This window comes from Ptychodera flava, chromosome 7, assembly GCF_041260155.1.
Source record: "Ptychodera flava strain L36383 chromosome 7, AS_Pfla_20210202, whole genome shotgun sequence".
Taxonomy (NCBI): Eukaryota; Metazoa; Hemichordata; class Enteropneusta; family Ptychoderidae; genus Ptychodera; species Ptychodera flava.
This window is the reverse complement of record NC_091934.1, coordinates 32,928,553-32,945,574: the sequence shown is the minus strand read 5'-3', so window position 1 is coordinate 32,945,574 and position 17,022 is coordinate 32,928,553. Positions and strand designations below refer to the sequence as shown.

Below are 17,022 nucleotides of genomic sequence, written 5' to 3'. Positions count from 1 at the left end.
TATAGGCAGTGTCGTTGGATATTTCCCTGTAGGAAACCGGCATGAAATCCTCTGTTGCATTATAGAACCCTCGAGACCAATTTTCTCGAGGGTCTGTGGTTGCATCGGTCACTCAATACCGTCCAGATTCGGTAGCTGTGGCTTATAGTGATGTTGTTAATACTGGTTGTGAACATTTTAAGTACACTTACAGTAAAGTCTTTGCACAATTACGATTGTTGCTCTTATAACTATTTATTTGCTGGAGTACTTTATCTTCAGGGTTTGTTGACCATGGGAATATTGCGTATCTGGATTAATTGGAACAGGTTAACGTTCGTTGGTGACAAAAACAAAGAAACTCCCACAAAAGCCAAACAAAAAGCAACACTAACAACTCTGTGACAGCACGTATGTGCCAATAATATGGGTATCGATTTCATCATATTAGGTAATGATATCAGGCCACTGAATTGCAAAAGACTTTCACGGCCATATTTCCGTCCAAAGTCAAATGTATCCCCTGCACTGGAGAGTGACCTACCTCAAGATGTGCATTTTGATATGTAATGTAGTGCAGACTACTAACTGTAGTATTCGTTTGCAGCGTAATGAACTTTTACGGCAGAAAGGGACAATTTTTGTCATTTCTAGTGCTTAATAATAATAATAATGGGGAAGTGATTATGCTAATAACATTAATGATGTATCCTGGATGTCGAGAAGCCAAATATTGAATTCAAATCTCTACGACCAGTGATATCTAACAAGTTATGATTAAAAAAGAGAAAACTAGAAACACGATTGGAACTAATTTGGGATAATTGGATGGCGAAGTAATGTCGATTTAATCTGCAAATGTAACATCATCTGCTTTTCCTTTTAAGTTAGCCTATATACTTGTTTTTTATGAGTAATTTGTAACATCGCAACATTCAGCTATGGCCCACCTAACATTATTGAGAAATTTGAAAAATATAGAGATCCAATTTTCCCAAATTAGTTCCAATCATGTTTAGACCCCAAAATTTGAATATGCCAATTTTGCAATAATTTGGAAGAAAACTGAACAACATCCCTGAAAAGTTATAAACCAAAGTTGATTGTATTGGACAAACACTTTCAAAGAGGCATTTGTTTAATTGAAAATTACGTAAGCAAAATCTCTCAATAATTTAAATATGCACATTTTATGCAAACTTATTCATGACTTAATGACGGAATCCCGAGATAATTATTGAATTTGAAAACTGTATGACAGTCACAAAAACCATACGTTTTGACCTAATAAGAGAACAATCTCTCTCAAAAAAGTTGTATATGCAAATTTTATCATTTCAACAAAACTAAATGAGGTCATCTCTGGAAACGCACAAGGCTAATTCGATTGACTGATAAGTTTCAAAGAGAAAAACATTGTGTTGAATAAAATAGTTCTCAATTTTAATTTGCATATTACATCAGACTTAATGAGTGAATCTCTAAGGAGCTTCATATTGACACTCCAGCTGTAACATCTTTTGTATTAAGAAAGCCATGTTTTGACCAAAAATGAGAAAATTAACCCCCAAAATGGCATATACAAAATTTGTTACCACTAGAAAAATTAAATCAGGTTATCGCTTGGAACTTACGGACCAAATTTGATTGCTTAATTTGCTATCGGACGAAAGTTTTCAAAAAGACTTTTGAAATCTCGCAAAAATTTATCAAAAGAAATCCTGTAATATCGAAATTGCTGACCTAGTAGTGTGTGCTAATCTTGATAAGGTTATCCCTAGGAACATGTATACCAAATATCAAAGCTATCTGACCATTGGCTTGCTGCATATCTCTTTACCAAAACTGGCAAAAGTAGGCCTTACAAACAGTTGTGTATTTGGACAAATGTAATTTAGGTCATCCCTTGGAGCTGTATACCAAATACACAAGTATTTGGACTAACAGTTTTCAAGAAGAAACTTTGAATGCAAAAAGTTGATGGACAACGCCAGACGACAACGAATAACCACCTATTTTATAATCTCTGCATCGCTGATAGTAGAGCTAATAATAGACAATACACAAATAATTTGATCTTTAAAGTTATGATTAATTTTATTGGCAAAACTCTTCTATTACATTAAGAAATGTGGTTAATAAGTTTAAAATCATTCTCAGTACATCTACTGTTGCATTTCAAATGCTGCCTCCTAGCATCAAATTACAACATACTTTTGTTTTTATGCAAATTGCACAGATGCATTGTAGTATATTGATCCACAGACCCTCGAGAAACAAAGGATCTATGATTGATCAAAACTTTCGCAAGACAGACATCCCTGTGCTAAGAAATCACAGAGGTAGTTTAAGTGGACATGGCTTGTTTGTTTTAAAAAGTGACATTCTTTGGTCCATAATATAGGAGTGTCACCCCCGGCTATTTCCGCGTTTAAGTTTAGATAAAAGTGCACAGATAGTAATGTCTAGGAATGACACCCCCAGGGTGATACAGAAGAGTTGAATATAAGTTGAGCAGATACTCAAAAACAGAGGCAATGTACAGCATACTGCTTCTATAATAAAACTAGTTTGGCTGTTTTTTGCCGTCAACAAGAAAAAAAAAGACCACGCAGAACTAGTTGATAGCGATTCACTATGCTATATGGACAGGACAAACTGCCTCCATTGAGATCAGAAATCTATAGAAACTTTACTGAAAACTACTGAAATGAAGTAATCATTTAAAGATATCACCACATCAAGTTTTTGACATCGGACTTTTCAAACTTTGATTCCTGCAATGCCTCATGGGATAGAATGTTGCTGTCAATTCACATGCAAAATTTTTCAATATTTAAAACCGCTGCAAGTCTGCAGGGTGTTATCACAAAGTACAATGCAATATACAAACTTTCCGTCTTTGCAGACATTTAAGTTACACAATGCAGAGCAGATCCATTTCATGATCCCATTTGGATACAAAGTTTTTGTGGCAAATTTGGGTCTTTGAGGAGAGAAGTGGGCAACAAACGGGCATTTAAACATAAACCCTTTCACCTTAGTGGATAGAAGAGGAAGATAAACAGTTTTGTAGACATACACCTTTTGAGTTTGAAGACAAATGGGTAACAAAGGAGTGAGGTAAACGTACACCCTTTGACCTTTATGGGTAACAAAGGGTGAGTAAACGCACACCCTTTGATCTTTGTGGACAATAAGGGGGTCATTAAACATACACCCTTTGACCTTTGTGGACAAATGGGTAATAGAGGGGTGAGTAAACATACACCCTTTGACCTTTGTGGACAAATAGGTAATAAAGGGGTGAGTGAGCATAAACCCTTCGACCTTTGTGGACAAATGGGTGATAAAGGGGTGAGTAAACGTAAACCCTTTGACCTTTGTGGACAAATGGGTGATAAAGGGGTGAGTAAACGTAAACCCTTTGACCTTTGTGGACAATTAGGTAATAAAGGGGTGAGTGAGCATAAACCCTTCAACCTTTGTGGACAAATGAGTGATAAAGGTATGAGTAAACATACACCCTTTGACTTTTGTGAACAGAATTGGACAAGTGAGGGGCTTATAAAGATAAACCCTTTGACCCATGAAAAACAAAAATGGATGTAGTAAGGATGATACTAATCATCTGCTGTTGGTAAAAGATAAATTTAGTATTCATTATCTATTTGATGTGTTTGCATTTTCTTCAAAATCATCGAACTGAAAGTTTTTGTATTTATACGTTACCAACCCGTTTTCAATAATGAAAATGTCACTTTCACTTTCTCTTTGTCTGTGATTTATCCCGTTATCTGCTTGTCAAAACGAGAATGTCTGATAATTACAAGTTTAACGGAAGCGCCTCTTGAACTATGTGCAGATATGTAAATAAAGAACTGAAGATGGTTCATTTTCTAAATGAAGGATCAATGAGGACTGGTGTTTTTTAAGTGATTAACATGTCGCTAACCATACAACACAATATATTTTCATATTCATGTACGCAAATTGTGCATTGTTATGTAAATTGGCCAACCCTTCTTTTCATTCCCAAGCGGGGTGGACACAGAGATTTCTTCATGAAAATGTTCATCATATTGGAATTTTGGCAAAAATAAACAGATACACTGGTAATGATGATGATTGGTACAAATTTCCACAGGAGCATTTCTTTCAAAGACCGCAAGTTCAAATTAATATGTGCAATGCCTCTGAGCAGTTAACGTTTACACGTTATAATGATTTCCATCTTGTGAGTAAGGTTGCAGCTGAAAGTGAAATAGACTTTGCTGCAAGAAAAGAAGCATTGCATAAAATGTAACTGTATTTGTGCATAGTCTAAATTTGGTCAAGTTAAATTTGAAGAACTCTTTTGGTAGATTTTCACAGTATCTTCTTGTCTCTTCTTTTCAATTCTACTCATCAAACTTTATTTTGAGTTTTTTTTTCTTTCTTTCATTTTTTCTGACAGTAGACAACGTAGACAACTATCCTTCAATTTGACACTCTCTATCTTGTCCAAACTCTTATTTCCTTCAAAATAAAATATTTTCAATGGACTTTTCTTTCTTTTTAACTCAAAGATGACAGCTTACACGTTGCAGTGTTGATATACTGTTTCTTACACTTTAGGAAATTTGAAAACACAGCGCATAAAACAAACTGACACCACTGAAATATTTTAGAGTGTCTTCAGTCAATGTATTTATGCATTCACTCCAATATAGTTTCTTTGAATGGCGCTACCATCTTTTCCCCTTTGCTGACGGCATAAACACACAAGCCCATCGGCTGGCACTTGTGTTGCGGTTGACTGCATGCGGAAGTACAAAAGCAAGAGTGATACCTGACCAGAAGTTGTAACAGAATGTGATTGGACCGTAGAGGGCGCTTTGTCTTTTTGACAAAGAAGGGCTTCATGGACTTGGGGAAAATGACACAACTGGTAATGTAAGCAAATTTGAAACGTCAATGAAGTATAAGAACGGATGACTTTGCCATCCTTAGCTCAGCAGACTACTATATCATGTTTTTTCAATGAATCAGACCGTAGAATCATATTGTTGTTTCAGGTGTACAAACACTAATGCTCCTTCCCTCATGCATGGCTACCAACAAAGGGAAAAGTTTGTACCCTTTGACCTATGCCATTCAGGAAATGAATGAGTTCAGTTTGTTGGCAAAGAAAAAGGAGTGGTATCCAATTGGCAAGGAGTTCAAATGACGTCTGTGTGTCTTGTATTCTGTACTGGTTGTCTTGGCAGCTAACGCTGATTAACCAATGCAGCATGAATTTTTTCTTCCATGGCTAAAAATCTTGCTTCTTGCTTTTCTCTCCATGTCAATACATATGACAAGATAGTCAGAATTTTATGGTACATATGCTGATTTGCACACACACAAAAGATAAAAGAGTGTCATTTGGATTGATGTCGAACAAAGATTGATTTACAAATTGTGACCTCTGTGTATTTATAAAGGCAATCAAGGGATATAGTCGTGAGAACTGGGCTCAAAAGTTGTATGGGACGCATACGACCCATGGCAACACTGTATCCAAGGTACGATGGTGATTGATGAAACTTAAAACATGTCTGTCATAATCTACATCGTATAATTTAAATGTTGCAGCTATGATGATTAGGTGCATCTAGAAATTGTGCACGAAATACATTGTTTGTAAACAAGAAACTCGCACTGGCGCAGTTCTGACAACTATATCCCTTTAAGAATTCAAAGGGACCGAATTTCTCTAACTTTCAATGATACATGAAATCCAGACTATGAAACCTCAGTGTAAATGCTAAACGACAATTGATTCTATTGTTTTTAACCCTTTCACCCCCAGTTCCCTGTATACAGGTCCAACTTTACCATAGAAAACAATGGATTTGGGACAAACCATGGTGGTGAAAGGGTTAACTGCAAAATTGGTAAATTTATAATCCTGAACACAATGCCAGAGACATCAAAAAGCAGTGAAATTGAATCCTGCTGAAAATTCATGATTTTAAGGTTAATCTTTTATGCTCAATATTGGAACAAACTCCCTGCGCACATGTCAACAACTGGAAGGAAAACCTACACGACAAACTGAATGTTTTAAAATTTGCATGTTCTAGGAATTTGGCAATGTTGGGAAAGTTACTTCACACATCAATGATTATTAAAAGAAATGCAGAATTGACCCTTCCTCCCATGTGCCCCTGTAGAAAGGTCAAACTAATCAGTAGCAACAATACAGTTCAACCATGGAAGAACTGTGGAGAGGGGGTTAATGACATGGTTTTGATTTAGCCGTATTTTGCTTGAAATGTCTAAAAACATGTCATACCGGCAAACACATTCTTTATCATTCACTATGTAGAGACAGCAACATTCCATGGCAACGCTTTTAACAAGCTGGGAACTAAAAAGCTGATTCGTGGGGATTTTTCAGACCAGCGTCACCCTACCAAGCACAAACGATGAGTTAAATATGATAAAATAAACTATCTACTCTCAACTACTGAAACTGTGAAACTGGCATTTCCTAGGAAACTAAAAAAACATACAAAAAACCCAAAATAACTTAAAAATCGTTTTTGATAGGATTTACCTACTGTCCATCACACATTCTGGCAGCTGACCTTTGACCCTGTCAACTCTGACCTTGATATACATATGATACGACTGACAAGAGAACTAGAATAATGTTCTCTTGGCTCTTAGATGACGAGCAAAACACAAAGAATTGAGAAATATGACTAGCTAACACAAACGTACACAACGTACATTTCAAGAAAGTCATAGGAGATGTCAACGTTCCCAACTGGTGACAAAACAGCTGGAATAAATGGTAAAGTACTTGTGTCAAATTGTACTGGATGTCATAAAGTTTCCAAATCATCAAAATTTTTGAATATGTACATATCGACAGCTTCATTTTGAAGCCTCCGTCTCTCATACTAATCCTGTCGTCTATTGTAAAAGGAGTCAGTTTCAGTCTTCGACATCCAATATGGAAGTCGTTCTTGACCTTTAACCCCTGATATCTAGCATGGCTGGCAGACAAGCAGAAATAAGATCGAAGAAGCTTTAAGGGTTAATATGACAACCAATTTTTTTGTGGCATGGTCTTCAACTATTTGATAAAAGTCATTTGGGGCTTGTTTACTGCCATACGCTATTGGATAGCAATATGTCAAAGTGTCAAGTGAGCAATTTAGAATTCTGATAAAATACGCTCATTCATCCGAATTCTGGAGATGCATGGATAATTTAACAATGGAATCCCATGACAACTAAAGCTGAAATAAAATCTACATAAATGTTCTAAAAAAAGGAAAACTGCTCAAGACTATCAAAACACTAAGATAATGAGTTCGGGAAAAAATCATTTTTCTATTAGTGGAAAAAGTTTAATTGCCATCCTACAGAATGGTTGTAAGTATGGTTGTAACAGAATTCAAATGAAAATGGAAAATGTCATGAAAGGCTTTGAGGTTGTCATTTTTGTTGCCATGGTTTTTTCCTGTGACACTGAGTCACACCATGACAACACACATACCATGACAACAAATAGTGATGTTGCCATGGTTATTGCATGGTTACGAGAAGTCTGCAGCATCTCCAAAACATGAAAATTTATTATGAACTATCAGAGAGAAGACTGGAGTTTTTGCAAAAACCTCAGATCTACTTGTGATTATAGAGAAAAAAAAAGACAGACAGATTAAGATTAAAAAGAATGCAAATTGTGAAATGACATTTGATAGGCTGAGAAATGCTATTTAATCTGATGGCAGTCTTCACCAGCCAATCATGAGTAAGATAGCATTTGCATTTGGCTTTGAAAAATCCTGCACACCTGTAAACAGTATTTTTTGTCAACAACAGAGAGTCATAGTAGTATGATGAGTTCTGCTCCGTGGAATAAAGACACTGGACTCAAGTCTTTACTTCCAACTCTGGCAACTTCTTGATTTTTTCCTTGTCGTCTTCTGTATCCGATCGTACCACCATCAATGTGTGGCCATACCCGCAAGAGACCGAGTGGACGTATACACCTTCTAATGGCTTCACCTCTTTCGGCTGTGTGGAAGACTTTTGCGCGTGGTCACCGTAACCAAGCTCACCGTAGGTTGGTGCGGGACCCCAGCTTATCACACTCTCATCGGCTGCGATAACAATGCTGTGATTGCTGCAACAAATGGAAAACAAACAAACATTGCAAATGCCTCACAAAAAATTGATCAAAACAAATTATCATAGACGTAATGCTTACGGTCACACACGGTGCTTTATTTAATCTTGTCATCCCTCTTTTTCGATGGACTGATCCACACACCCTTCCCGATCTGATACAGTGAATGAATGTGTAAAATGCTTCTGTACCCCCGATTCTTCAGTCAGCAACTTGGAAGAAATTGGTAGGAGGAGTTTGTGAAGACTCTGGGCTTACCTGCAGGCGACACTTCGAACTTTCCAACCTGTGAGATCCTGAACTGGTTTGGGATACATTGTAGCTTCCCCTGTTGTTTTAGTTTGGCCCCAGAAGAACAGCTGTCCTGTTGTGTTGATAAGAACAACATCATTTACAGATTTCACACTCAAGTGTTGCAGTCTACTTTTCCTAGCACTAGGGTCACACAGAACATTAAAATTCAACAGTATCCTAGGGAGTACTACTTTTCCTAGCACTAGGGTCACACAGAACATTAAAATTCAACAGTATCCTAGACAGTACTACTTTTCCTAGTACTAGGGTCACACAGAACATTAAAATTCAACAGTATCCTAGGGAGTACTACTTTTCCTAGCACTAGGGTCACACAGAACAGTAAAATTCAACAGTATCCTAGGGAGTATGTGTCAGTAAGAAGGCACCCTAAGTCTAGGAGAATACTACAAGGCAAACTGAACCTCCTGTTCCATATCATGCAGAGTGTCCTTCACTCACAACTCTGAGTCTATTTAGGAACTTTTGGAAACTCTCTTGCCTCAGCTCAACACCACTGTATGTACTTGTAAAGTAGTACCTGTTCAACCCAAATTTCCTGTTCATAGGTTCACCATCGCCACTGATAGGAACAGGTTTCGGTCAAACAATAAGGTTTGCAGTTACGTCATTGACGCATCATTTTCGCTTTGAGAAGATACTTGTCACACATCTACGATTATCATCACTCTGCCACATATCAAAATTCTTTTGTTCTAATTTCAATACATGCACAAAAAAATATGTAATGAACAGAAAATCCATCACACGAGTTTCAGGCACTAGAGATCAGTTATATTATGTATCAAATGCACAATTCCTTCATAAATATATTCATTTATGCAAATTCAATTAGTATGCATTGTTTGATTATGCAAATCAAAAGTACATGAGTAATTATTACTCTTTGGTATACGAAGCAATATTTAACATCAGGTAGAAGGTTTGAATACAAAATTTACTCAATAAGCATTACAAAATAAAAATACAGCAAAAAGCCACAAAAGTATCAAAAAATAAAATACAAAACTGTAAAATCACTGAAAGGAAGAGACTAAAAATACCTGAAAAACGTTTTATTAAAAAAAGCGAGATGCCACCCTAGTTATATAAAAGGTGGCGCTATCTTGTCTGCTAACAGCCATATTGTAAGGGCAGTGTTTCATTACAAGCAGAAAATTGCATACCTTGTTCGCTGACAGCCATAGAGAAAGATGACCCTGCATAAATATGGCTCACACCCCTGCCAGGCATGTCAAAAGTTTTCAAGTTTCGTGGAACTTTTTCATCTTTGGGTTCTGCATGGCCCAGGCGTCCATATCCACCAAAACCCCAAGTGAAGACCCGTTTTCTGATATCAAGTGCAATCTGATGGAGAGAAACAAATGTTTGTATTGGGTACTGTTTCTGAAATATTTATAACATGATCAATACTACCTTAAAAGGTCTATGATCATTTTTCTGTGGCAGTATATTAACGATACAGATACAAATAAAGAACAAAATAACTAAAGAAATTATAAAAACAAAGGAAATCCATATCATGTCTCTAGAGGGTCTGATTACTATATATTGTGGTTTCAAAGTTTCTTTTAGGGTAGCATCTGTGATTGTTTATGGAGTGACTCAGCCATTCACAATTTTGTTGAAAAAACACTGGACGGTTGAAAACACCGCAGCATACCGTATGGTTGTTTCCGCAGGCTACGTCAGTCAGTAAAACATTGTGCACGGGAACGATATGACCTTCTCGTGTCTTCTCCACGAACATGGTGATTTTCCTGGGAATGAGCTGGCAGTCAAAAGAGTGTTTTGTGGAGGTGACGAAATACTGGCCGTCGTTGTTGTGTCCTGCAAATGTTAGAACAGATAACAATATGTGTCAATGTATGTGTGTCTTGAAATCTGGGTGATGAACAACTTTCAAATTAACACATCAGAAAGGTAGCGAAACAACTACGGTTAATACGGATGCAACTATCACGGTCTACTTTGCTTTGTGTTGGCACCTAATCACCAGCTACCTATACTACATAAATGAGATTTTCAATTTTCAGTGACTTGATTCTGTTGTGCGACTTTTGCAAATGCATCATCCTTCAAACCTTCCAATCAGAGAAGGTCATCTTTCAAAATGACATAAGTCTTTCAGGAATTGTAAATGTCATTTCAAAGTTAAACTCAAATGTTTCTGACGTATGCCAAGACACATTTTACTTCAATTTTTTTAAACACTCTTGCATATTTTTTAAAAAACCATTAGGTATTTCTGACCATCTTTAACAGATCACAGCGATCAAATAAAGACATTTTGGTTTCAAAGACATTGAAGACCATAGTTTATCATCTACAGTACTTGTGATAAGTTGTGGGGCAAAGTGAAGTATGAGAAATATAATACAAAACCTGATATTTGATACTGAATATCATTATCATACGAAAATGTTCAAGGTTTCCTCTGCATATTGAATTTATGTAACGCCACATTGATCAACATATAGATTTGAGACCTTATACTTATATCATAAAAATAAATGGACTCTCTAATAATAACATGCCTTTAATATCCATATATTGCTCTTGGTATTAAAAATGGTCGCCCTATACAGAGATCTTGGGAGCAAGCACGATGTTATCACAGAATATGATCAATAATTTATGTTTCATGAGGTGCCTTTGGCAAAATGCCAACTTTCAGTTGTGGTGAATTAGATGAAATGCAGCGGTATGATTGATTTCACGCCTATAATGCATGAACAGTTGATTGCGATTTTTCTCTATCGGCCGTTTCAAGAACTGTCAAGTTTTTAATTTGTAATTGCTTTCACAATGATTTCCTATCGTGTTTTTGCTGGTGATGCACTCTCAGAGGCTTGTCATACTTCTTTTTTGAGTTGTTTTAACTATATGCGAAAATTTCAATCCACTTTCCTCATTCGATGGACCTGTGTGCAATGACCAAACTCTCGGAGATGCCTCAATGACATCATTTGTACTTGACCTAATATACACAAAGCAGTTTATCATACTTGTTATTTTAACCAACAGTAAGCATCTACATAATTTCATCACTTTTGATAGCGTCGTAGATTGACTGCCATATTTTTTTTGGTGTGGGGGGGGGGGGGGGGGGGGGGCAGGGGGTTCTAAAATATCCTGTTTACCTCAGACTGATAAGTACAAGTGCACTACAAGTACATACACAGGTTTGCTTGAGTACATAATATGAGAAATTATTTCTTTAAATTTAAAAATAAATTTGCAAGCGAAATGCGAATTACATCTAGTAAAGCCTTACGAGAACGATTACTTTTCTAAAAGCATTTGCAGACAATGTAAGTTCAACAAAAATCAAAAGATGAGGAATGAGAAAAGAACACACTGATCAATGACCTTGACAGAAAAAGAAAGCAGACGGCTGGCTTACCAAGTTGACTATATTCTGGATGTCCAAATGAATGGAGACTTCCCTTGCAGTCGAGGATCATACTGAAATCTGCCCCGCATGCAACTTTGACAATGGGCTGGCCTTTGAAGGACACCTGGCAATACAATTATACAGTATCACTAATGATATCACAGCAAAAATCTGGCCCGCATGCAACTTACACAATGAGTTGGCCTCTATCGTAAACCCCGGTGAGATAATTGAACGATGTCATTACAGCTACGGGCGCAATCTGCAAAAATTATGAAATTCACTGTTTGCTAATATTGCTTGTACAGTTGCAATCCATGCAGGGTGCATTTAGAAAAATAATTTTTAATTTTCAGCATTGCAATACAAGCATCAGCAAAATTTTGTCCCGATTTGGTGTTAGGGGTTTCTGTAAATAGAGAACTCTATCATAATATACACAAATAAATATTCGTTGGAGAAAAATTTTGACACAAGAATGGATGCTTTGGTTTTTTAGTATCAGAGCTCTTCTGGTTGAATAAAAAATTATGAGTCATCTGCATCTCAAAGTGGTCAAAGATATTCAGTTTCAATAACCATAACAAAACATATGACGAATTAGAACAGAATTCTAATATTTTTATCAGTAAAGTTTATATTCTACACCTTTTAAAACTGAGCTTGACAAGCACAGTCTACATTTTTAATGTTTTCAAAATGCCTTTTTCAGCCACTGGATAATATGGCCGCATGCTGACAAGAGACCTGCCCAGTGTCTCAGCCAAGCATACATAACAAAAATTCCACTCGTGCATTGAAAGAAATCGTAGTTCAGCAGCATAATTTTGCATCAGTTCAATTTTCAGACTGGTCTTAACTCATTGTCCAACTTCATCATCGTGACTTTTCAAAAATTACCGGTAGTCCGATCCAATCAGAGTTTTTTTTCTCTTGGTATTTGTGTAAAACACCTGTAAGGTTAATAGTTGGGGTCGTCGGAACTGCACTCAAAGGTTGTACGGGACTAACTGGACCCACACAACAAATGTACACGCTATATTAAAGATACGTCAGTCATCAATGAAAGTTAAGGCATGTTTTGTCATATTGTATTTCGTGAAACTGAAATGTTGAAGAAATGTTGAAAGATACATCTAGATATCATGTATGAAGTGAACCATTTGTAAACAAGAAAGTTGCCCCCTCTCTTTAACCCTTTCACCCCAGTTCCCTGTATACAGGTCAACTTTACCATAGAAAACAATGGATTGGGACAAACCATGGTGATGAAAGGGTTAAAGGTGAACTAGGGCTAATAACACCAAAGGTCATCGGACTCCACTGTCATTGGACTTAGCATTCAGTCACACAGAAACTTATTATTTGATCGATGAAGCTTACTACATTTCAAGTGTATGGGAAAACTTTGTAAAGAACAACTTCTTTAGATTTGGTACAGGTCAAAATAATATCATGTGACTAAATGAGTTCAAATTTTTGTTTGATGTAGAAAATATACATGTGCAAAACAACGGCTTTGTCTGTTTTGAGTCAGGAAATGGTGCAATGTTTTGATGAATAAATATAATTCCACTCTGCATCACTGACACTGTCTTGGTGTCAAAGGCGAGCAATTAGAAGCAGTGTGATGTGTCTCTATTGGGTTACATCAGTGAATGCAAGGATATGAAAATTTGACAAAAAGTTCAATATTTTATATTTTTTCAGGTCAAGAGTTGTAAAACGTCATTTTTGATAACGACTGCTGATTTTTACATGCTACACCTGGGACTTACACCCATTTGACTCGACATGAAATTCTAATAAATATCTATGTAATTTTATTTCTGCTGTCTGAGTTATCTCAGCTCCCTTCGGCACAAAAAGAAATCATATATCCTTCAATAATGGTTTAATACTGTTGGAGATGCCAACTCAATATGCCAAACATTTTGCATTTTCAACTAAATGGAGGTACATATGCATTGCATTTTGTCACAGTCAATTTCCTGTACCACTTCTACAGTCTCACGTCGGTCAGCTATTTCAAAGATCCACAACTAGAACCGTGCAAAACACCTCACATTATGCATGAGCGACCGAACACCCCTATTACTGCGTCAGACATCTATCCCGGAATTCTAACAACATCTCAAGGAATAATTGCGGTAAGCGAACACTTACACGACTCGCAGCAATTGGAAGGGCTTTGAATATTTATATGGCTACATTCGTCATGCATGTGCGTATGCATGTATACTATTTCCTATTAGATGTGGCTTGCATAACAATGACACAGCTAGGGAGCTGGTCTGTTCATACACTAAATGCCACTCATGCCTATATGGATAGCCTCCATCTCCTGTCACTAACTCAAGTTTCACCTTGTCATATGGTTATCTGCAACAAATTTGTATCTCCATAGCAATGGAATAATAGGCTTACAGTTCGATGTGCCTCAAAGACCGATCTCCAGACTCTCAAATTTTTTAAATACTTAATTTGCATCCTGTGTGTGTGGAATCACTTTCAAGACCCTGGTGCAAATCAAGTTTTAATCTTCCTGTTTTGTGAAAAGTTATATTTTTATGTTTCCCTGTAGAGCTGACGCACAGAATTGAGGCCATCTTGAATTTCACTACCACTTAAATTTTACATATCATCATTTTATTTGCTATATGCAAAATGTGCAGGATGATGGTTGATTTTTATTCTCGACTATGAAAGATGGTCCAAAGTTTCCTTGAAGAAAGTTTCGATTTAAGTTTAACAGTTTCACTTTCAAATCGCACACTACTTTAACCTTTCGATCACCATAGTTAGGCCCAGGCCAATTTTTATCAACGGTAATCAGGAGTTTGGAATGAACAGGCTTAACCAGATCACAGAGATCACCATCAATTGCTCCGTCCATCGGACATTCTCATGTAATTCATGTGCAATGCATGAAAAGCCATATGCAGAACAGCCTATTGGTACCTTTTCCCAGTGTCATTACAAGCTACATGTGAAGTTCTGCAAAGAACAGATACCTTGAACACATTTGTCACAAAGATGCTGAGTTTAATACTGCTTTTGACGTGAAACACAACTTGGTTGCTATATGTTGCGTGTTTGGAGTTATTAGGTATCTAAAGAACAGAGGAAGCATCTCAGTGCAGTAGCTACAGTACTGGACATACAATCAGGGGGCAGTAAGTTTGGAGTTTCAGACCCTAGCTATCAAAGGGTGTGAAGTTCAAGTTTGGTGCTGTGCCCTAGATTCACTGGGAAATGGGTGAAGGGTACCTGAAGAGGTAGCTGAGCTTTGCTTGTTGGATGATTGATTAAAGAAATAAAGAAATAAATAAATGAATAAATAAATAAATAAATAAATGAAAGGAACGAACAGAGAAAGCAAGAAGCAAAGTCATACATTTTTTTTAGCATTTACACCATACTACATATAGTGATGAACCATCAGATATTATTCTGTTTTCTCCACCTCTTTGTAATAACCCAACAAATGGAGGACAACATCAAAGCTGGCAGTTCTGCCTGAAACACATCATTTATGTCCAAACATACAGCAAGTCCTATCAATTGCTATATATCCAACGTTGGGTCATTTATCTTATGGTGAGAGTTTGGAAGATGTCAGAACCATTTCTAAAGCAATGCTTCATCATACAACACGTAAGACTACTGATCTGCCGCCTATCAACCAGCGCTTTGCTGAATTGCTGGTCTGAAAGTACATCAACGGCTACAGTGCCTTTGAGGAATTCTGACGGGGAGAGTCTTTCTGAAGTAACTGACGAACATAATTTATCGGGCCTTGGAAATTTGACAGCATGTACTGAAAAATGGATCTGGTCGGAACTGACACGCAACATCAAATGTGAAGAAAGATGAACCACAGATTTTGAGAGCGCTGTTCTGCTGAGTTCCGAAAATTCATGTACCGTAATCAAATTATCTGATGAGAAAATAAACATACAAGTGATGACGTTGAGAAAACAGTATTGAGGATGACAGTTTCAACAAATCTTGTCTGTTGAAGATAATGTTCTCTGGAGAGGATGGATGGACAGGTTCGCTGAAATCCATGTTGCCATAGTGACGCTGTCACATATTGTTGACTCACAAAAAGACGACATCAATTGCTTCACTGGCTATGCAACGATATAAGCCCTCCGATCAACTCCATCGCATATCAATGGACATATAACCAATTTGAATAATCCCCATGGCAACAACATCTCAACTGCATGACGACCAGCTTTTTTCCCTAATGCTCGACATATCTCAGTTTGGTGAGTGTCCCCATTGTCTATTGTAAGCAGTCCCGGAACCTTTTATATCTGATCACATTTTCTGGAATTGAACCGTTCAAGCATGAACACACTTCTGTACACCACTCTAATGTGTTATTTTTCCCCTCACTTTTTCTGACACTGATTAGAAACAAGTGGAGGTCATAGGTCACAGGCTTTTTCTATTCTGTTGCGACTGAAATCCGCTTTGAATAAGTTGTCCATCAGGGCATGCTTTAGAACCACTATCGACTCCACTGAAATTATTCATGAAGAGTGAGATCAAATATTTTTACGCTTGCTGCAAATTGTCAGTCATTTCATCGTAATATTTTTCTGTTATTCATGAACATTGATGCAGTCTGTAAACAGCTAAATTTATTTAACAGAAAAAGCATCAAGCAGAATACGCTTTCTCCATTTCTGCTTTTCTTTCGTTGATATTTTTTCCCCAGTCTGTACACACTGCTGTTATTATCTGTGTGTCTGGAAACTAAATACCTCCTTTCCCATTTCACTTTCTGAATGCTGCCCCAAGGCAAATATCAAATGCACTGAAAAGAGAGCCGAGTCTTCAGTAATTGTCAGGGCTTTGAATAAAGACTTCATGATTGTTGAAGGTTTTTTTTTTCTGACAGAGGCAAACCAGCTTCTATTCCTACAACAGTATCATGTTTCATTGAACAACAAATTTTTTCAACACAAAAATATTCAATGTCACATGACTCATTCAAAGTATTATTTTGCATATCTGAAGCATGTCATATTGACTTCCAAAGACTTTGATGAGAAGACATATTTGCAGCTCTATGTATAGATTTAACATCTGAACCATAAAGAGTAAATTACCTAATGTGTCTCAGTATTATTTACATCTGAATTTA

General features: G+C 36.9%; 1 protein-coding gene across 2 annotated transcripts in view; it reads right to left on the bottom strand.

Annotated features, from left to right (window-relative positions):
- Positions 1–2,050: 2,050 nt before the first annotated feature.
- Positions 2,051–17,022, bottom strand: part of LOC139137320 (protein RCC2-like) — a 63,198-nt gene continuing 48,226 nt past the window's right edge. Inside the window, exons 6-11 of one of the 2 annotated variants that reach the window (XR_011553366.1) lie at positions 11,871–11,985; positions 10,128–10,294; positions 9,631–9,811; positions 8,408–8,513; positions 3,310–8,146; positions 2,051–3,258 (exon numbers count right to left, since the gene is read on the bottom strand). Coding sequence is in view for 1 of the 2 variants with exons in the window: in XM_070705350.1 (XP_070561451.1) it covers positions 7,894–8,146; positions 8,408–8,513; positions 9,631–9,811; positions 10,128–10,294; positions 11,871–11,985 (822 nt within the window). In the remaining variant the exon portion in view is untranslated. Of the gene's footprint in view, positions 8,147–8,407; positions 8,514–9,630; positions 9,812–10,127; positions 10,295–11,870; positions 11,986–17,022 lie in introns of both variants that reach the window. The other variant, XM_070705350.1, reaches the window with a different exon arrangement.